Raw genomic sequence first — 13,853 nt, forward strand, 5'->3', positions numbered from 1 at the left:
ATTCCTGCTTTTTTTTGGCTTGTGGGTTTTAGAGTGATTATTTCTTCAATACGTACGTGATGACTCCTGAAACGCCTCTGAATGGAATCATAGGATGGAGGCGTTACTAAAAGCAAAATATCATTCATCTTGTGAAAGAGAGGGCTGTGATATACTGTCTGCTGTTGCTTCATGCAAGGATCACTGATTAGAGACCATCAAATTCCAAGCCAAGCTGTCTTGTCATAACAGTTCACATGTGCAAAGGATGACAGTTTTGATGACGGTGAATACGTGGTGGTATTATTGCTCTTCACTTACTCCATTGCTTTGCTGCTTTCTGAGAGCATCTGCAGTTCCTGCTGGAGTTGAGGGGAAGAGGAAACACTGACCAGGATATTGCTGCTGCACTGGCATCCTCTACGACCAGGGAGGAATCTTTTCTCTGTGCCAAAGCTGTGAATGAGACCATTTAAAAATGGTTTCTCAGAAAGTTTTTCACTTACCTGTGTAGTTTTCCGTAAGTGCTCTGTAGTATCTCACTGTTGCCTATTGACTGGAAATGCTTGCACACACTCAGAGGGATCCTCCTCGCGAGTTGGTGACACCACAGAGCTTACTTGGGTGACATAGACTTAGGTTTAGTGGCAAAGGGAGTTGGGATTATGTTAAAATTTCAACATACAATCCACAGGTCTAAGAGATCTGAAAAAAATTCTTAAGAAAAACAAACGTTAAATTGATTGTACAGGAATTTACACCACAGCTCGGTTTGAAGGATACTGCTGCAGTACGTTGAAGGCTTTAACTGAACAAAATAGTTGCTTTGTTAAGATCAGACCTGTTGTGTGTTTAGATGTTTAGCTCTTAAATTAGCTTGGCAAAGCTAGATCTAACAGAAAGCATTTAAAATGGGTCATATTAACTTGTAAAAATATATACTTCAGCTAGGTGAAAACTGTTCAGTAAATCTGCTTTTTCTTGTATAAATAGAACTGTAGCTTTTTAGTAAATGCCTTGAGATGAGTCTTACACGGTTTGTATAAAAGGAACTCACCCAAAAAGTACGTGGACATCCACAGTATAATGTGCTTCTCCTCTGCTTTCCTTGCTTTTAGCTTCCCCAAACCCAGAAGTCATCAAGATCAGTTCTGTGTTGGATATAGCACCTAAGGTGGAAGAGTATTACAGCAGAGGATATGTCGTAGGAGCAGTTCATCCTATTTTACTGCCAATTGGACGTAGAAGGAATTTCCCAGCGAGTCACATGTATCGAGTGGTACTTTCACGATTAAAATTGAGGTAACGGTGAAATAATTTGGATACATTGATCCATTACTTAAGCCATTTTTAGTGAATTCCTCAACAGGCGTCGTTTATTATCAGCTTGAACTGAGCACCTCAGAGAATCCTTTTCCTTGTCTGGAAAGGTGAGCAGGTTTTTTTAATTAACGCTGAGAATACCATAGGCTAATGTTTGCTTTGCCTTAGTAAATGTCCAAACAAAAATTGAAAGTTGCATATCGTAATTTGTGGCAAGATAAATTTGTTAGTTTGCTCCTTTTTTTCTTTAATAAATTTTTTAAATAAAGTTTCTTCTGTCTTAGAACCTGCAAGAAATAAAGTTTAAAAAGAAGAAATAATGTTTAAACCCATACAAGAGTAATAATCTGCTTTAAATTCTCTCTTATCTGTGGGGTTTGGGGTTTTTTTTTTCATTTTCAAATTGTACATGTTTTCACTTTTCGCATAAGAGCACTATTCAGAGAAGACGACGTATCAAGTGTGAATTAGTTTATTTTTCCTTCTTAATAAGGTGAAATAATCATTCTGTCACTGAAGGTCATACAGAAGTTTGAATTTGACACTGAGTCAAGAGTTTGTTCCTTCTCCATAGCCTTGTTGATTTCTCTTGTTTTCACTGCGCTGTGATCGTAAAGAAAGCGCAGAAAGACATTTTACCATTAGTTCCTTTGAATGCCAGGACGATCGCCTTTTGTTCTTATTTTGACCGACCAGAAGAGTGGATTTCTTACTGCATCAAGAGCTGTCATGCTTCCCCTTCGCTCAGGAGTCCTAGTGCAGTGCACAGAGGTTCTTCTTGCCTTTGTGGGATCCTTATGAAATTGTGGTTTGCACCTTCAGGCCCCTGAATAATGAGACTCTTCAGTCTGGATGTGTGAAGCTGTTGGGTGTAGGTTCCCAATTTCCTTTGCAGGTGCCATATGTACCTGTGTTGGTTTTCCTGTAGGCAAGTGGCCCTTCGCTGGCTTCTATCTGGAAAGTACCTTTCCTATGCGAGTGTGTCTCACTGACATTTCATTCTAAAGCAAAAGATGGTGTGAAGGAAATACTAGATAAAATCCCATTCTGTTACTGATAGACACCAAAATTGTTGCCTGAGTAATAATAACCAAACAAATTTTAGATAAAATACGATGAGAACTGTTCTTTAACTTCAAATGAGAGTTAAAGCTTGTCAGAGTCTCAAATCTGAGTGGTTTGAACATTACCTAACCCAAAGTAATTTAGTGCATTGTATTTCTGGTATTTGCCTGCACTTTATTTTGTGCCATAGCTACAACTCTGCCCTAGTAAGAAAAGCTAAACAGCATCGTGTTAACAGCGTAGAAGTGCCATTTCCATTCACAGCGTGGTATCTACAAAACTGAATCCATTTTGTCGTTGCTACATTTATAGCTTCAACTTGAGGGGTTTGCTTATCAGATATTTGATGATTTATTTCTTACAAAAGCAGGGCTATTTGTCAATAAAGCTTAGTTTCTAGAAGATATATGTCTATTAGCAGCCATCAACTGGAATTCCCGTTAATTTTTGTACCCTAACCAGTACCCACCACTTTGTGGAAGAAACAGAACAAAACACCGAAACCTGCTGAGTTCTAAATAAAAGTATGAAGAAGCATTTCAGGATTTCATTCATAACTATTCTGAAAAAAAGAGTTCTACGTGCAAGTTAGCAGCAAACTACTGACGGCTGGCTTTCTTTCTGTGTTGTAGCCAGAAGCACGCAGCACCCCGAGGACAAAGACACCCCAGGCTGGTGATCGAGGAATGTCCTTTAATGTATGAAACACTGACAAATGAGGTAGTGAAAGAACTGTTAGAAAAGGTAATGGAGGCTTTTTTCAAACTTCTCGTCAGGTTTTTATTTCAAACTCTCAGGATGTATAAAATGCTTATAGGATAGCTGCTTCTGGAATTAATGTTTTTTTTAAAAAATCTGAAATGTTATGTTGTGCTGGGTTAAGTATTCTTTATGAATATTTTTTATTTCCAAGATTATTTTTTTTCATTCTTAAATACAAAATACACATTAACCATATTAAATATTTACTTGGCACAGCTTTTGAAAATACTCTATAGTTGAAGAAAACTCAACTTCCACTGGAGTACAAGCTCTAGTTCTAGTTCTTTTTGTGTTTAACTTCCTCTTCAAAACTGAAGACTTGCTGTAACAGGAAGCTGTTATTATTACAAGAGTTAGAGTGATTATCTTTTGCAAGAGTTGCCAAGGAGAAAGTAGAGGAAAAAGCATATTGGGGATCTTTTAATGATCTTTGAAATTATCATGGAGTTATTTAAAGTTTGTAAATAGCCTGTCTTGAAATCTTCAGGTGTTTCAAATTTGAAATGGGATTCCATTACACGTTTACACTGTATGGGTATTGCCAGGTTAGTTATGTAACATACCAGACAAACATTTAAAGGAAGAGTGCACTCGGAATTAGCAGTCTGCAAGCAAATCTGGTACAGAAGTAGTATGTGAAAATAATTTGATTTTTAAAGTGTTCTCAGTGTTTTAAAAAGCACTGAAGCCCAGGAATCCAGTAGAGAATCACTTTTTTTTTTTTTTAAGATCTGAAACAATAAGACTTTGTGGCATTTCAGGAAACAGACTGTGGTATTATTATTCTTTCTGCATGTTACTTGTCACATTTAAAATGATTTTGGTTATCTGAGAAGCAGCAGGTCTGTAATCACGGAGACTGACATCTCATTGCTGTATGTGCATAACTGTGGTAATACCAGCCCTTCAGTCTATTGAGGAACCCAGAAGGGACTGTAGTACCACCATCTGTGTGAGTGTTGGTTAAGAGTTTCTGTGAGTTAGCAGGGTAGAGATCCGTCCATCCCTTGATCCAGCGCTTCCCAGGTGATCTCTTCTTTCTGGGCTGAGGCTTCTGTGTTCTCCTGGCAAGACTCTTACCGCACAGGAGAGCTTCTGGCACAACGTGGCAGTAAGATCCCCTTCCTAAATGGCAGCACTCCTGCTACTGGCAAAAAAAGCCCCTCTCCCTCCAAGAACAGACCCCTGCCACTGTCGGCACATATTTTGCAGTTGTTTTTTGAGACTTCAGTGTGGTGAGAAAGACCCACCGCTGGCTGAACGCAGAGTTCAGAGGGTTTTCATTTGCTTAACCTCCCTCCTTTCTCTGCTCCTTTGCTATTCTCAGTTATGGCAGGAGCTGAGCAGCCTCTAAGGGAATCAAGGAATAATAAATCATGACCTGTGCCAAATGGGTATTTCTGTAGTATTAGCAGTCAGTAATTTTGGTATGACCCGTATCACACGTTTTAGAGAAATAATATTGCTTACCTCTAAGGCACGGGAAGCAAAATACTTTGGAGATGTGTTCTAAATTAAGGACCTGGTGTACACTACTGTCAGTGCCAATATTGGCCACCTTGCTTGGCCTCAGGCCAAAGACGTGCTGGGAGACTTCGTTTGCTTTGAAACATGGGCAGCATACAAAGACGAGCCGCCCTCCTGTAGTAGGGTGTGGTCAGTACCGATGTTGGCCACCTTGCTTGGAGTGCTGGGAGACTTCATTTGCTTTGAAACATGGGCAGCGCACAAAGACGAGCCGCCCTCCTGTAGTAGGGTGTTGTGTCTTGATGTCCTTGAAAATCAGCAGGATAGTAAACAGAGCAGGTATGTGCAAGTTTAAACAAAAAGAAGTTACGTGAAATTCTAAAATCGCTTTGCAGATAAATTTCTGTTGTAAACACAGGTTAATGAAGCTGCTAAAAGAGGAAGGAAGTTTGTGGGATTTGTAACGCAACATTTTCCTCAACCTAAAGGCTGTAATGGAACAAGCACAGATGGAAGTGCAGAGCTGGAATCAACGCTGGGCAGAAGAAATAGGGAACACAGAAGAAAAAATTCTGATGAAAACTATAAAATCTGGCATGAAGGGACATTGAGTGGTCACTCATCTGAGAGTGGAATAGAGGAGGAAATGCAAGGAGAAAGCAGCCTTTTACAGGATGCAGATTTCCAGTTTGGAAAAGAAGTCAGCCCTGGTAAACCACGAAAAGGAGACGGTAATAAATGCTACTTGTTTATTGCAGAAATAATTTTTTTTTATTGAGCTTTTGTTTCAAAAATCGATGGTTAAAAAATAATAGAACAGCGTATTCTGTGGTATCAAATACTGGGTTGGAAGATGCATCCTTCTTAAATGCATACATAGTTCCAAAAAAAGGTGCCAGCTGAAGAAACAGAAAAAACATGCACCTTCTGCTCTGTGTATGAGCGAACTGCGGTAATGTCTTGGAATTTATATTTCTCTTTTCATATATACTATCAAAATTCTCCCTTGTAATTTAAAGAGAAAAAGACACCTGCAGTATATTCCGATTCTAAAAACAGTGCAAAAAGAGAGCTTTTTTGCTTGATGTCTGTGTAACAAATCTGTGGCAGTAAAATAATCTCTTTCGTTTTAGAAGGATGCACTTGTCTGAAAACAACTTTTCCCTTACTCTCAGTAGTAAATCATAGAGGTGTAATGATTTCCAGGAATATGATTCCAGTTCTGCTTGTTTTCAGAACTGACAGTGAGAGCCCCTTCCAGCTCGAGCTGTAATTTTACGTGCTTCTAGCCAACTTGCATAATGTGCAGCAAACAAATCCGTTCATAATGGATTCTTTCTGCTTAACACGCCTGCAGGAAGCATCCTGAAAGAGATCACTTAAATTGATGCGTTGACCATGAATTCCCAGGGGATAATTGTTACAGAATGACTTTACACTAGAGGGAAGTAAGCATTGAGAAGCTGTGTAGGAAGGAGAGGTATCAGTGAAAAATGTTGATGCTGTGGTAGCGAACTTAGTTGCGGAGGAAGTGTGAGATGCTTGGTGCGGTCTGTGTGAGAGGCTGCCTGAAACAGCGACTTCTGGTGCAGAAGCGCTAAGGTGTCCTGGCTTTCTGGGAAGAAGAGGTGAAAGGGAAGAAGTAATCTAAAACATAAGAACTAAGGCGAGGTGGGATTGTACAGAAAGCAGGCAGCAGGCAACTCTCATGTCAGATTGCATTTTGACATAATAGACCCTTCCCTGATGGGCTGGAGATGTTTTAATTGCTCTCCAAAGCAACCTTTTCACTTTGACCTGTTAGGAGCGGAGCACCCTCTGCAGTTGGCAGGCTGTCGGCATAAGGACTCCAAGCACCGAGATAATCAATGTCCCTCTTATTTTTTAACACTTCAGTTAAGCCTTCTTGCACAACTGAGCCTTTATAGCGTGATCTGTTACAGCTTAACTCTTTGCTTACAGCTTGAAACGGGGGGGTTGCAGAATAGATCCTGTAAGGAAAAAGCGGAAACCTCTTGGTTCTGTTCAGGAGCTTTGTTTTGGCAGGCTGGCGTGAGGAGGTGGGTTAGCAACCGGGGCATCCCCTACATGCAGTGTTCTTGTGGAAATTCTCCAAAAAGAGTTCTTCAAAAAGCTTTGGCAAGAGTATCCAGGCTTCTCAATGCCAGTCAAATGCTCACTAAAATTGGTGGAGTCCATAAGACAAAACTTCTGCAGACTTAGCGGCTTTTCTTCGTCAATGTTGTATGGAACCATCATTTTAAAAATTACTGCTGTGAATTTTCAAAGAAAGTTTTACATGTACATAGGTGTGTACTGATGCTTCACTATGCCATTTCTACGCTCAGAAGAAGCAAAACTGAGTTCTAGCTTTGGGAGGCATAATGTGTGAATTACTTACAAATAAACAGCTTGTGGAGGCAAATTTCTGATAGGCATGAGCAATTGAATATTTATATTGGGAAATGACTTTTTTTTTTTCCTGGAGAATATAAAAGTGATATCACTTTAGTATATGGGAAGAGAAATTAAGGTCTGTCAGGATAAATGTGTTTCCGCTAATACAACCATATATGGAAGTGATAATATACAACTATGTAGAAAGACAAGTCATCTTTTACTTATAGAGTTAAAAATATTGCCCTGATTTTAGTATTGCCAAGTATTAGGGACTCTGAGAGGATTTTTTTGCAACTGCTTGGTGTTCTCCACACGTGAGTGTAGTTGTAGAATACATTTGTACAGCTAGGACTTCCTAAGTTGTCACCAGTGGTTTCCTAAAATGCTGTTAATTAGGGAATTCTAAATTTTTATGAATGCTTATTTATGACTGCTTTTCTAATAGCACTGTATTAATGCCTAGATAGAAAAAGTGTTTGAGGATATGCAGGTTTTGTATGTTTAATTCACTCTTCAGTTACCATGTGGGAAACCCCAGTAGACAAATAATTATACCGGTACTTATGTAATCTTCAGAAAACAATAGATAAAAATCTCAAAAATATTTCAAAATTGAGAGAATTGTCTTTAATCTTCAGTTACAGTGACTTCACGTATTTGTGGTCAGAAGTTCCATGCATAGCAGAAGTGAAGCCTGTTTCCACTGGGGTTTTCTCAGCTCTAGTGCTATTTTCTCTATGCAAAACCCACTTACCTAAAAGGTCCAGCAACAGCCCAACTGCAATATCTTCACACTCTTCTCGCATCCCGGAGTGTGTCCCCTCACACCTGAGTGTGTTTAGGGCTCAGGCCGAGTACAGTCGCATCAGGAAACAATTCTTAAAACTGTTTCTTAGATTCAGAAACCTACACTGAACTAAGCGATTAATAATATCTTTCTTTTGGAGCAGAGATCCATTCTTTTTCCTTTTTGTTTTCTTAGACAAGCTATACACAGTCTTCAATGTTTTTGATGATGATTCTACCTGCTGGACCTACCACGAAGGTGTTTTGTCCATGAAAGTAACAAGAAAGGGGCCAGTTATTAGTACACTGGAAGCAGACTGGCTAGAATTAACCACGTTTTATTATAAACAAGGATTGTCCTTAATTGATTCTTTTGTGCACTGGGAGACTTCTAAAGGTGAGTCCAGCCCCAGAATATCGTGAAACTTCTACTTTTCTGTGTAGAATTACATAATGTGTTGCTTCTCGCTGTGAAGGGCCGTATGTAAACATGTTCAGGTAGTCATTGTAAATTTATAGAATCTAGTATCTGAAAAGGGAATGTCTTGTTTTCTGGGCAGTTGTAGCTCCAAGTAATGGAAATTTCTCCTGTGTTTTCTCATATTGAAGTTTTCCAAAGCAGGGTAGTAATGTAGCATTATAATCCAATGAACCTTTTGTGCTAGATCTTCTTTATTTGTTTTATTTTATTTTGCCTTGGTTTTAAGAGGAAAAGGTAATGAGGAAAACATCATTAGATACATGTTTCCCTGATGTTCATACTCTGCTGCTCACTGTAGAAGGCTGCGCTGTACTCGGTCGAATATTTCGATGAGACAAATTGCATCCCGAGTTCCTGCTGCACTGTTAGAGCTAAGCCAGGCTTCTGGTGCTTCCTGCTTTCTCCAGCTCTTTGCTAGGCTGAAAAATTCTTTCCAGAAGAATTTCCTTTAGAATTCCACCATTGATCCAGAAGTTTCGAGATGGTTCCTCAGGCTGTTCTGGTCAGCTGTGGACAAACACAGGGAGCAGAGAAATCAGGTTTTGTCCTTGCCCTCAACTGTGAGCACATCCCCCAGATAGCCAGGAGGGAGGATTTCCTAGTCCCTCCTGCTTCAGTGTTTATTCTGGAGAGATCCTACTCGTTCTTTCCGAGTTCCTCCTGACGGGCACACACAAGGCTGATGCCAGCCGTGCTAGTGGTGGCCCAGGCCCCTCGCTGCTGAGCCCCAAATCCCACGCTTTGGCAGAGCTGTGTGACAGTGCTGCGCCACTGCTGGCAGCTCTGCCTAAAGCTCTGTTGTTGGTAAAATATGGAGTTAAGAGGTTCGTTTCAGTTTGAACTGAACTTGGCAGCCAGTGCCTGTGGAACTGCCTAGTTTGTGTGCATAAACAGTCTCATGGCACAGTTTCTGTTGGTCATCTTTTTTGTTCCTAAGTTATAATTCCTGTCTGTTGAAGTCAGTGGAAGAACGAAGTTTCCTTTGGGGGAGGAGAGGTGAGAAATGAGATGCCTGGTTTTCAATAGAGATTTTTTAGAGCTGGAAAATAACTCTCTGGAGATACGTTACAATTCAGTGAGGGCTGGTTTTGGCAGCTGCTGAAATTAATCTCCACAGCTGCTGTCCAACAACAGTTCCACAGTCTTCTCATTCCCCTGGAGCTGTCTCCTCTATGCGAATAACTATCCCGTCTTTACTACTCAGGTTATGACTGACTGTGTGCATGGAATTCTGCAGCTGAGCAAGTGTCTGTAACCACAGTAAGAAATCAATTTAGCAACTGAGTTCTTGAGCTAGAATGTTCTTGAGGTGGACATTCAAGGGTTTTATAACCAGATGAGAGTTGTGTCCGGCAGAGGGAAACCTAAAATGCTTTTTTGAGGGGAAACAAAAAGTATTTAAGCACTTACACTCGTTACTAGAAATAATTCTTGTTTGCCTGCCTGTATGTCTAATTGTCATCTTCACCTCACTTTGCTTTGCTTTTAGACTGTGAGGTGCCTTTAGCAGTACTTGTTCTTTTAGACGGCTTTAGTGACACGAGCAAATTGTAGCTATCGTTTTAATAAAAATACAAACACGGGTAGCTGCAGAAATCCCGCCCTGGTTTGGACTCTACAGATATTTGGCAGAGTCAGCAGAATTCTGTTGCTTCCAGGATCAAAATGCAATACTCAGTTTAAGGTAGGAGGAAGTTTTAACGTAAAATAACAGTTTGGTCAATTCTTAGTATTTACCAACTTCTGTGTTCTGCTAAGAGAGGATGCAGTTTGAAAAACCATTTCTTTTAGTAGCCGTTTGGATCAGTGTAGTGTCCCCCATGTGCAGCTGCCTTGGAGGCTCTCGCCATCATAGAAGTACCCGAGATGAGTAGAAGTGCTGTGGCAATATTTTCACTGTTTCTGGGTTGTGTGCCCTGTCACAGCACTTTCTGAGTACTGATATTAAGAAAGACAAACTGTTGTGCTTGACAGAATGGGCAGGTGAACCAGTTACCCCTGCAGGTGTAGATTTTTCCATAGAGGTGTTTCTTGACATGACACACTTTATGAATTGTTGCTTTGTCTCAAAGTACCACTGAGTGGAGGTGTCTGGTGGGAAAAACTGTTTAAATTTTAGAGTTATTCTATCATGTTTGAAAAACGATAGAAGTATTCTAATGCGCTGTAGGTGCGCTGCCTGTTTTAGCTGTCTGCGTGCACACTAAAGAAAGGTCAAAGTCCACGAATTTATAAGAATATTTACGAATTATGAGGAGATGTCTAGGTGTTTGTATGTTTGTGCTTAAAGGCATATCTTCAGTTTCAGGTAGAATCACATCATATTTATATGTAATGTAAAAATAATACATGTTCAGTACCTCTCCAGCTGTGTGGAAGAGATATATATGCATGCAAGTATCTAAATAATCATAACTCAAACTACATAAATCTACCACATTCAGTGTAGTAAAAAATAGTATAAGTAAATAGTATTTCATGGCACATTAACAGGTATGCTAAAAAAAAACAGGAATTCACGGTTTACACCTTTTGTGCCAGTCTGGTACAAAACCAGGCCGGTTGTGTTCTGTACGTGTACTTTGTTTGCTAGGTGCTTTTTTTAATTTATCTGCCTTCGTTGGAGCTGTGGCAAACACAATCTTCTCTTTATATCTCTTAGTGCAGAGATTGGAGAGGATATAAATCTGGTGTTGAGAGGATATAAATCTGGTGTTCTGAGGATTACATAGTCATATTTTAATATTTAGCTTAAGATAGTCAACTGTCAAGGGACATCTGCACAAAAGGCTTCCCGATGGCTCTTAGGAGAAGCAAAACCAGAAAATGAACCCATTACTCGACGTGCAGCTTTAGTTCGGGCCAGCCGGATGCTGTCAGGCTTTGACAAGTGAGTCAGGGAGTTGTGCTCTGAAACTTCCTTCCCGTTAGGAATCTTCCTACAATTAGTTGGGTTTCAGGCTCTTCCTGTGGCCACTTACAGATTGTTTAAGGAGCAGTAGCTGGGCTTTGCTCTTCACACTTGGTTTGTCTTTATGATCTCTCCCACCACACCAAAAGCTGCAGTGTCTGGTCTGTGCTTATCTGCTCAGGAGGTTATTTTGAATACAGGAAGCTGGAAATCAGAAAGTGGAATGGTTCATAGTCTATTTGTATAGGAGAAAGGGGGTTGAAAAACAAATTGACTCACATCCTTCATTGAGTTGCAACCAGATGCAGAAATAACCATGAATTTGAGTTATTTGGTGTCTCAGTTTTATTTTAGAAGACTCTTCAGTAAAAAAAACCAAAACAAAACAGAAAAACCCCACAAGCCCATGTGTACATCTCAGTAAGATATCTGCCTAAAACTTTGTCATTCACTTTATATTTGTCTTTATGTTCGCAGGGGACTATTTGCCCAAATCTTTAGAAGGATTATTTATCTATGAAGAAGAAGGTGCTGGAGTTCCAGGTTCTAACAGGAAAGGAAATGACGCAATAGTTGTGGAACAATGGACAGTCATCGAGGTAAGTGGGTGATTATTTAGTAACGCTATTTCCTACTTGTATTTTTTCTTTGTTTTTTTCCTTGGGATGCAGGTACCAGTGTTTGATAAACATTCAGGATGGTTTCTTGAAACCACCTGCAGAAGCTAAACTAAAGCCTTGAGTCATAAAGATGAAGTCAGGCCGGTGGCCAGTGGTTAATGAGCATAAAAGAAATTTGCTACAGAGTTTCTGGCCTGACATTTCCAGGTGCTTATACCAACAAAAACAACCACAAAAGAATTTTTTTTAAAATCTATGTGTTTCAGACTGGTTTCCACATAGTTTCAGCAAGTGCAGCTCCACTGGCAGTGTGCTGAAGTATTTAAAATTAAAATGGGGAAGAAAATAGCAAAATATAGAAATGGAATAAGAAAAAATTTGGTAGTGAATTAATAGAGTGATTTTCAGATGCATATTAGTAGTAAAATTTTACTGCTAAATTTTAAAGACTTCATTTTTCCTAATTTACATGTATTACTGTAGCAAGGTACAGCAGTAAATTATTCAATGTTTTCTAATGTTGTAAGATTATTGGAAGGAACTACATCTGAAATTAATCATTGTTGGAGGATGCTAAGGGCTTACTTTGGAAATACTCAATGATAAATACATTCACCGATGTGACAAGAAACAGCGTGAAACTAAGACCTTGTATGTTCAAAAAAACCCGAACCTGAATGAAAGAAGCCCCAACCAAACTTCAGAATCTTAAGGATACAACTAAGTATTCAGGTTGTTACTCAGATGTGAAGTAAAAACAGAAATACGTGAATTAGGAACATGTTACGGGGCTGAAGTTTTATGTGTTAATTTAGCAACACGATTTGACAGGCGAGGCGGGCTTTGAATGTGTTGCTGAATCAGGGCTCGTACCTGAAGTTAAGATGTTCTGTTTTCCTGGTCTTCAACTTTCCAAGCTGTTTTCAGTTTGAAATGGTGAATCTCCGCCAAACCCCACGATTGGCTGTCACCTCAAAGTAGTAACTCATTATAAAGGAGAGTTGTTGGCATTTGTGTAGAAATGCAAATAAAACCTGTGCAGAGTCTCTTTACTACTTTTTATAATTATTAATGTAGGGGTGTGAAATTAAAACAGATTACGGACCCTTATTGCACACGCTGGCTGAGTTTGGATGGCTCCTGACCTGCGTCCTGCCTACACCTATCGTACGACATGACAGGTACCCCACAACAGCTGACAGCATTTTTGGTGTACGCGTCTCGGAATTATCGAGGGGTTATGTGTGTACTTCGATGTAAAAGGAAGAAAAATGCTAATAATGTTAACTGCATACAAAACTTGAGATGCCAGTAGCGTTCGGGTGGAACTCTTTTTCACCACAGTGTTTTGGGACTACTGACTTCAGTGAGTTTCAAACTAGACCGATAATCCTAAATTTAAAATACAACGTTCATATCTACACGTGAAAGACTTTTTTATTTAGGAAGCTTTTTATCCCGTGCCCAGTCCCTGGCAATGAGGCAGCAGTAGGGTTACTCGCATACTTCAAGTTTAAACAAGTGTTGAAATGCTTCACTAATTTAGGACCTTGGTGAATGGCTGGTTCAAACGCTGTAAGAAGTCCTGTTGTCACAAGACAGTCAGGCAGTACTTATTACAAATCAGGGAGCAGAATGTGCTAATCCTGCACGTTATTCGACTGTTTCTCTTCTTTAGCGTAGACGTTATTTTTCATTTCAAATACAGTAGCCAACTACTGGGTTTCAGTTCTCTTATTGTAATATTTATTTGAGTGACTGAGGGGTCTCTGTATATGTATCAAGACTGAAGTAGCAGACCTGGATCCCCTGTAAGGTTACAGATTTTCTTGTGTTTTTTCCCGTTTCTTTATTTCAATGGAGAAAACTACTGTGGTTTTTTTCACAGTATCAAACTAAAAATGGCAAATGAAGCACTAGATTAAGCATACACATTTTTCCTTCTATTATTTTAACTTTTTTTGTTCCTCATTCTCCTCCCATTAGATTAAGATTGCCAAAGTTTGAAAATAAATATGCTGAGGCACGGCGCAGGGCTCATTAGATGCAATGGAAAGAG

At 39.6% G+C, this 13,853-nt stretch overlaps 1 protein-coding gene across 2 annotated transcripts in view; it reads left to right on the top strand.

The window, feature by feature from the left end:
• RFTN2 (raftlin family member 2) overlaps positions 1 to 13,853 on the top strand; it is a 24,226-nt gene that overhangs the window by 2,865 nt on the left and 7,508 nt on the right. Inside the window, exons 2-7 of one of the 2 annotated variants that reach the window (XM_009875394.1) lie at positions 1,098 to 1,281; positions 3,000 to 3,111; positions 5,015 to 5,336; positions 7,979 to 8,179; positions 11,652 to 11,773; positions 12,872 to 12,975. In XM_009875394.1, the coding sequence (XP_009873696.1) occupies positions 1,098 to 1,281; positions 3,000 to 3,111; positions 5,015 to 5,336; positions 7,979 to 8,179; positions 11,652 to 11,773; positions 12,872 to 12,975 (1,045 nt within the window). The remainder of the gene's footprint in view (positions 1 to 1,097; positions 1,282 to 2,999; positions 3,112 to 5,014; positions 5,337 to 7,978; positions 8,180 to 11,651; positions 11,774 to 12,871; positions 12,976 to 13,853) is intronic. The other variant, XM_009875395.1, reaches the window with a different exon arrangement.

This window comes from Apaloderma vittatum, unplaced genomic scaffold (genome assembly GCF_000703405.1).
Source record: "Apaloderma vittatum isolate BGI_N311 unplaced genomic scaffold, ASM70340v1 scaffold298, whole genome shotgun sequence".
In the NCBI taxonomy this organism is placed as follows: domain Eukaryota; kingdom Metazoa; phylum Chordata; class Aves; order Trogoniformes; family Trogonidae; genus Apaloderma; species Apaloderma vittatum.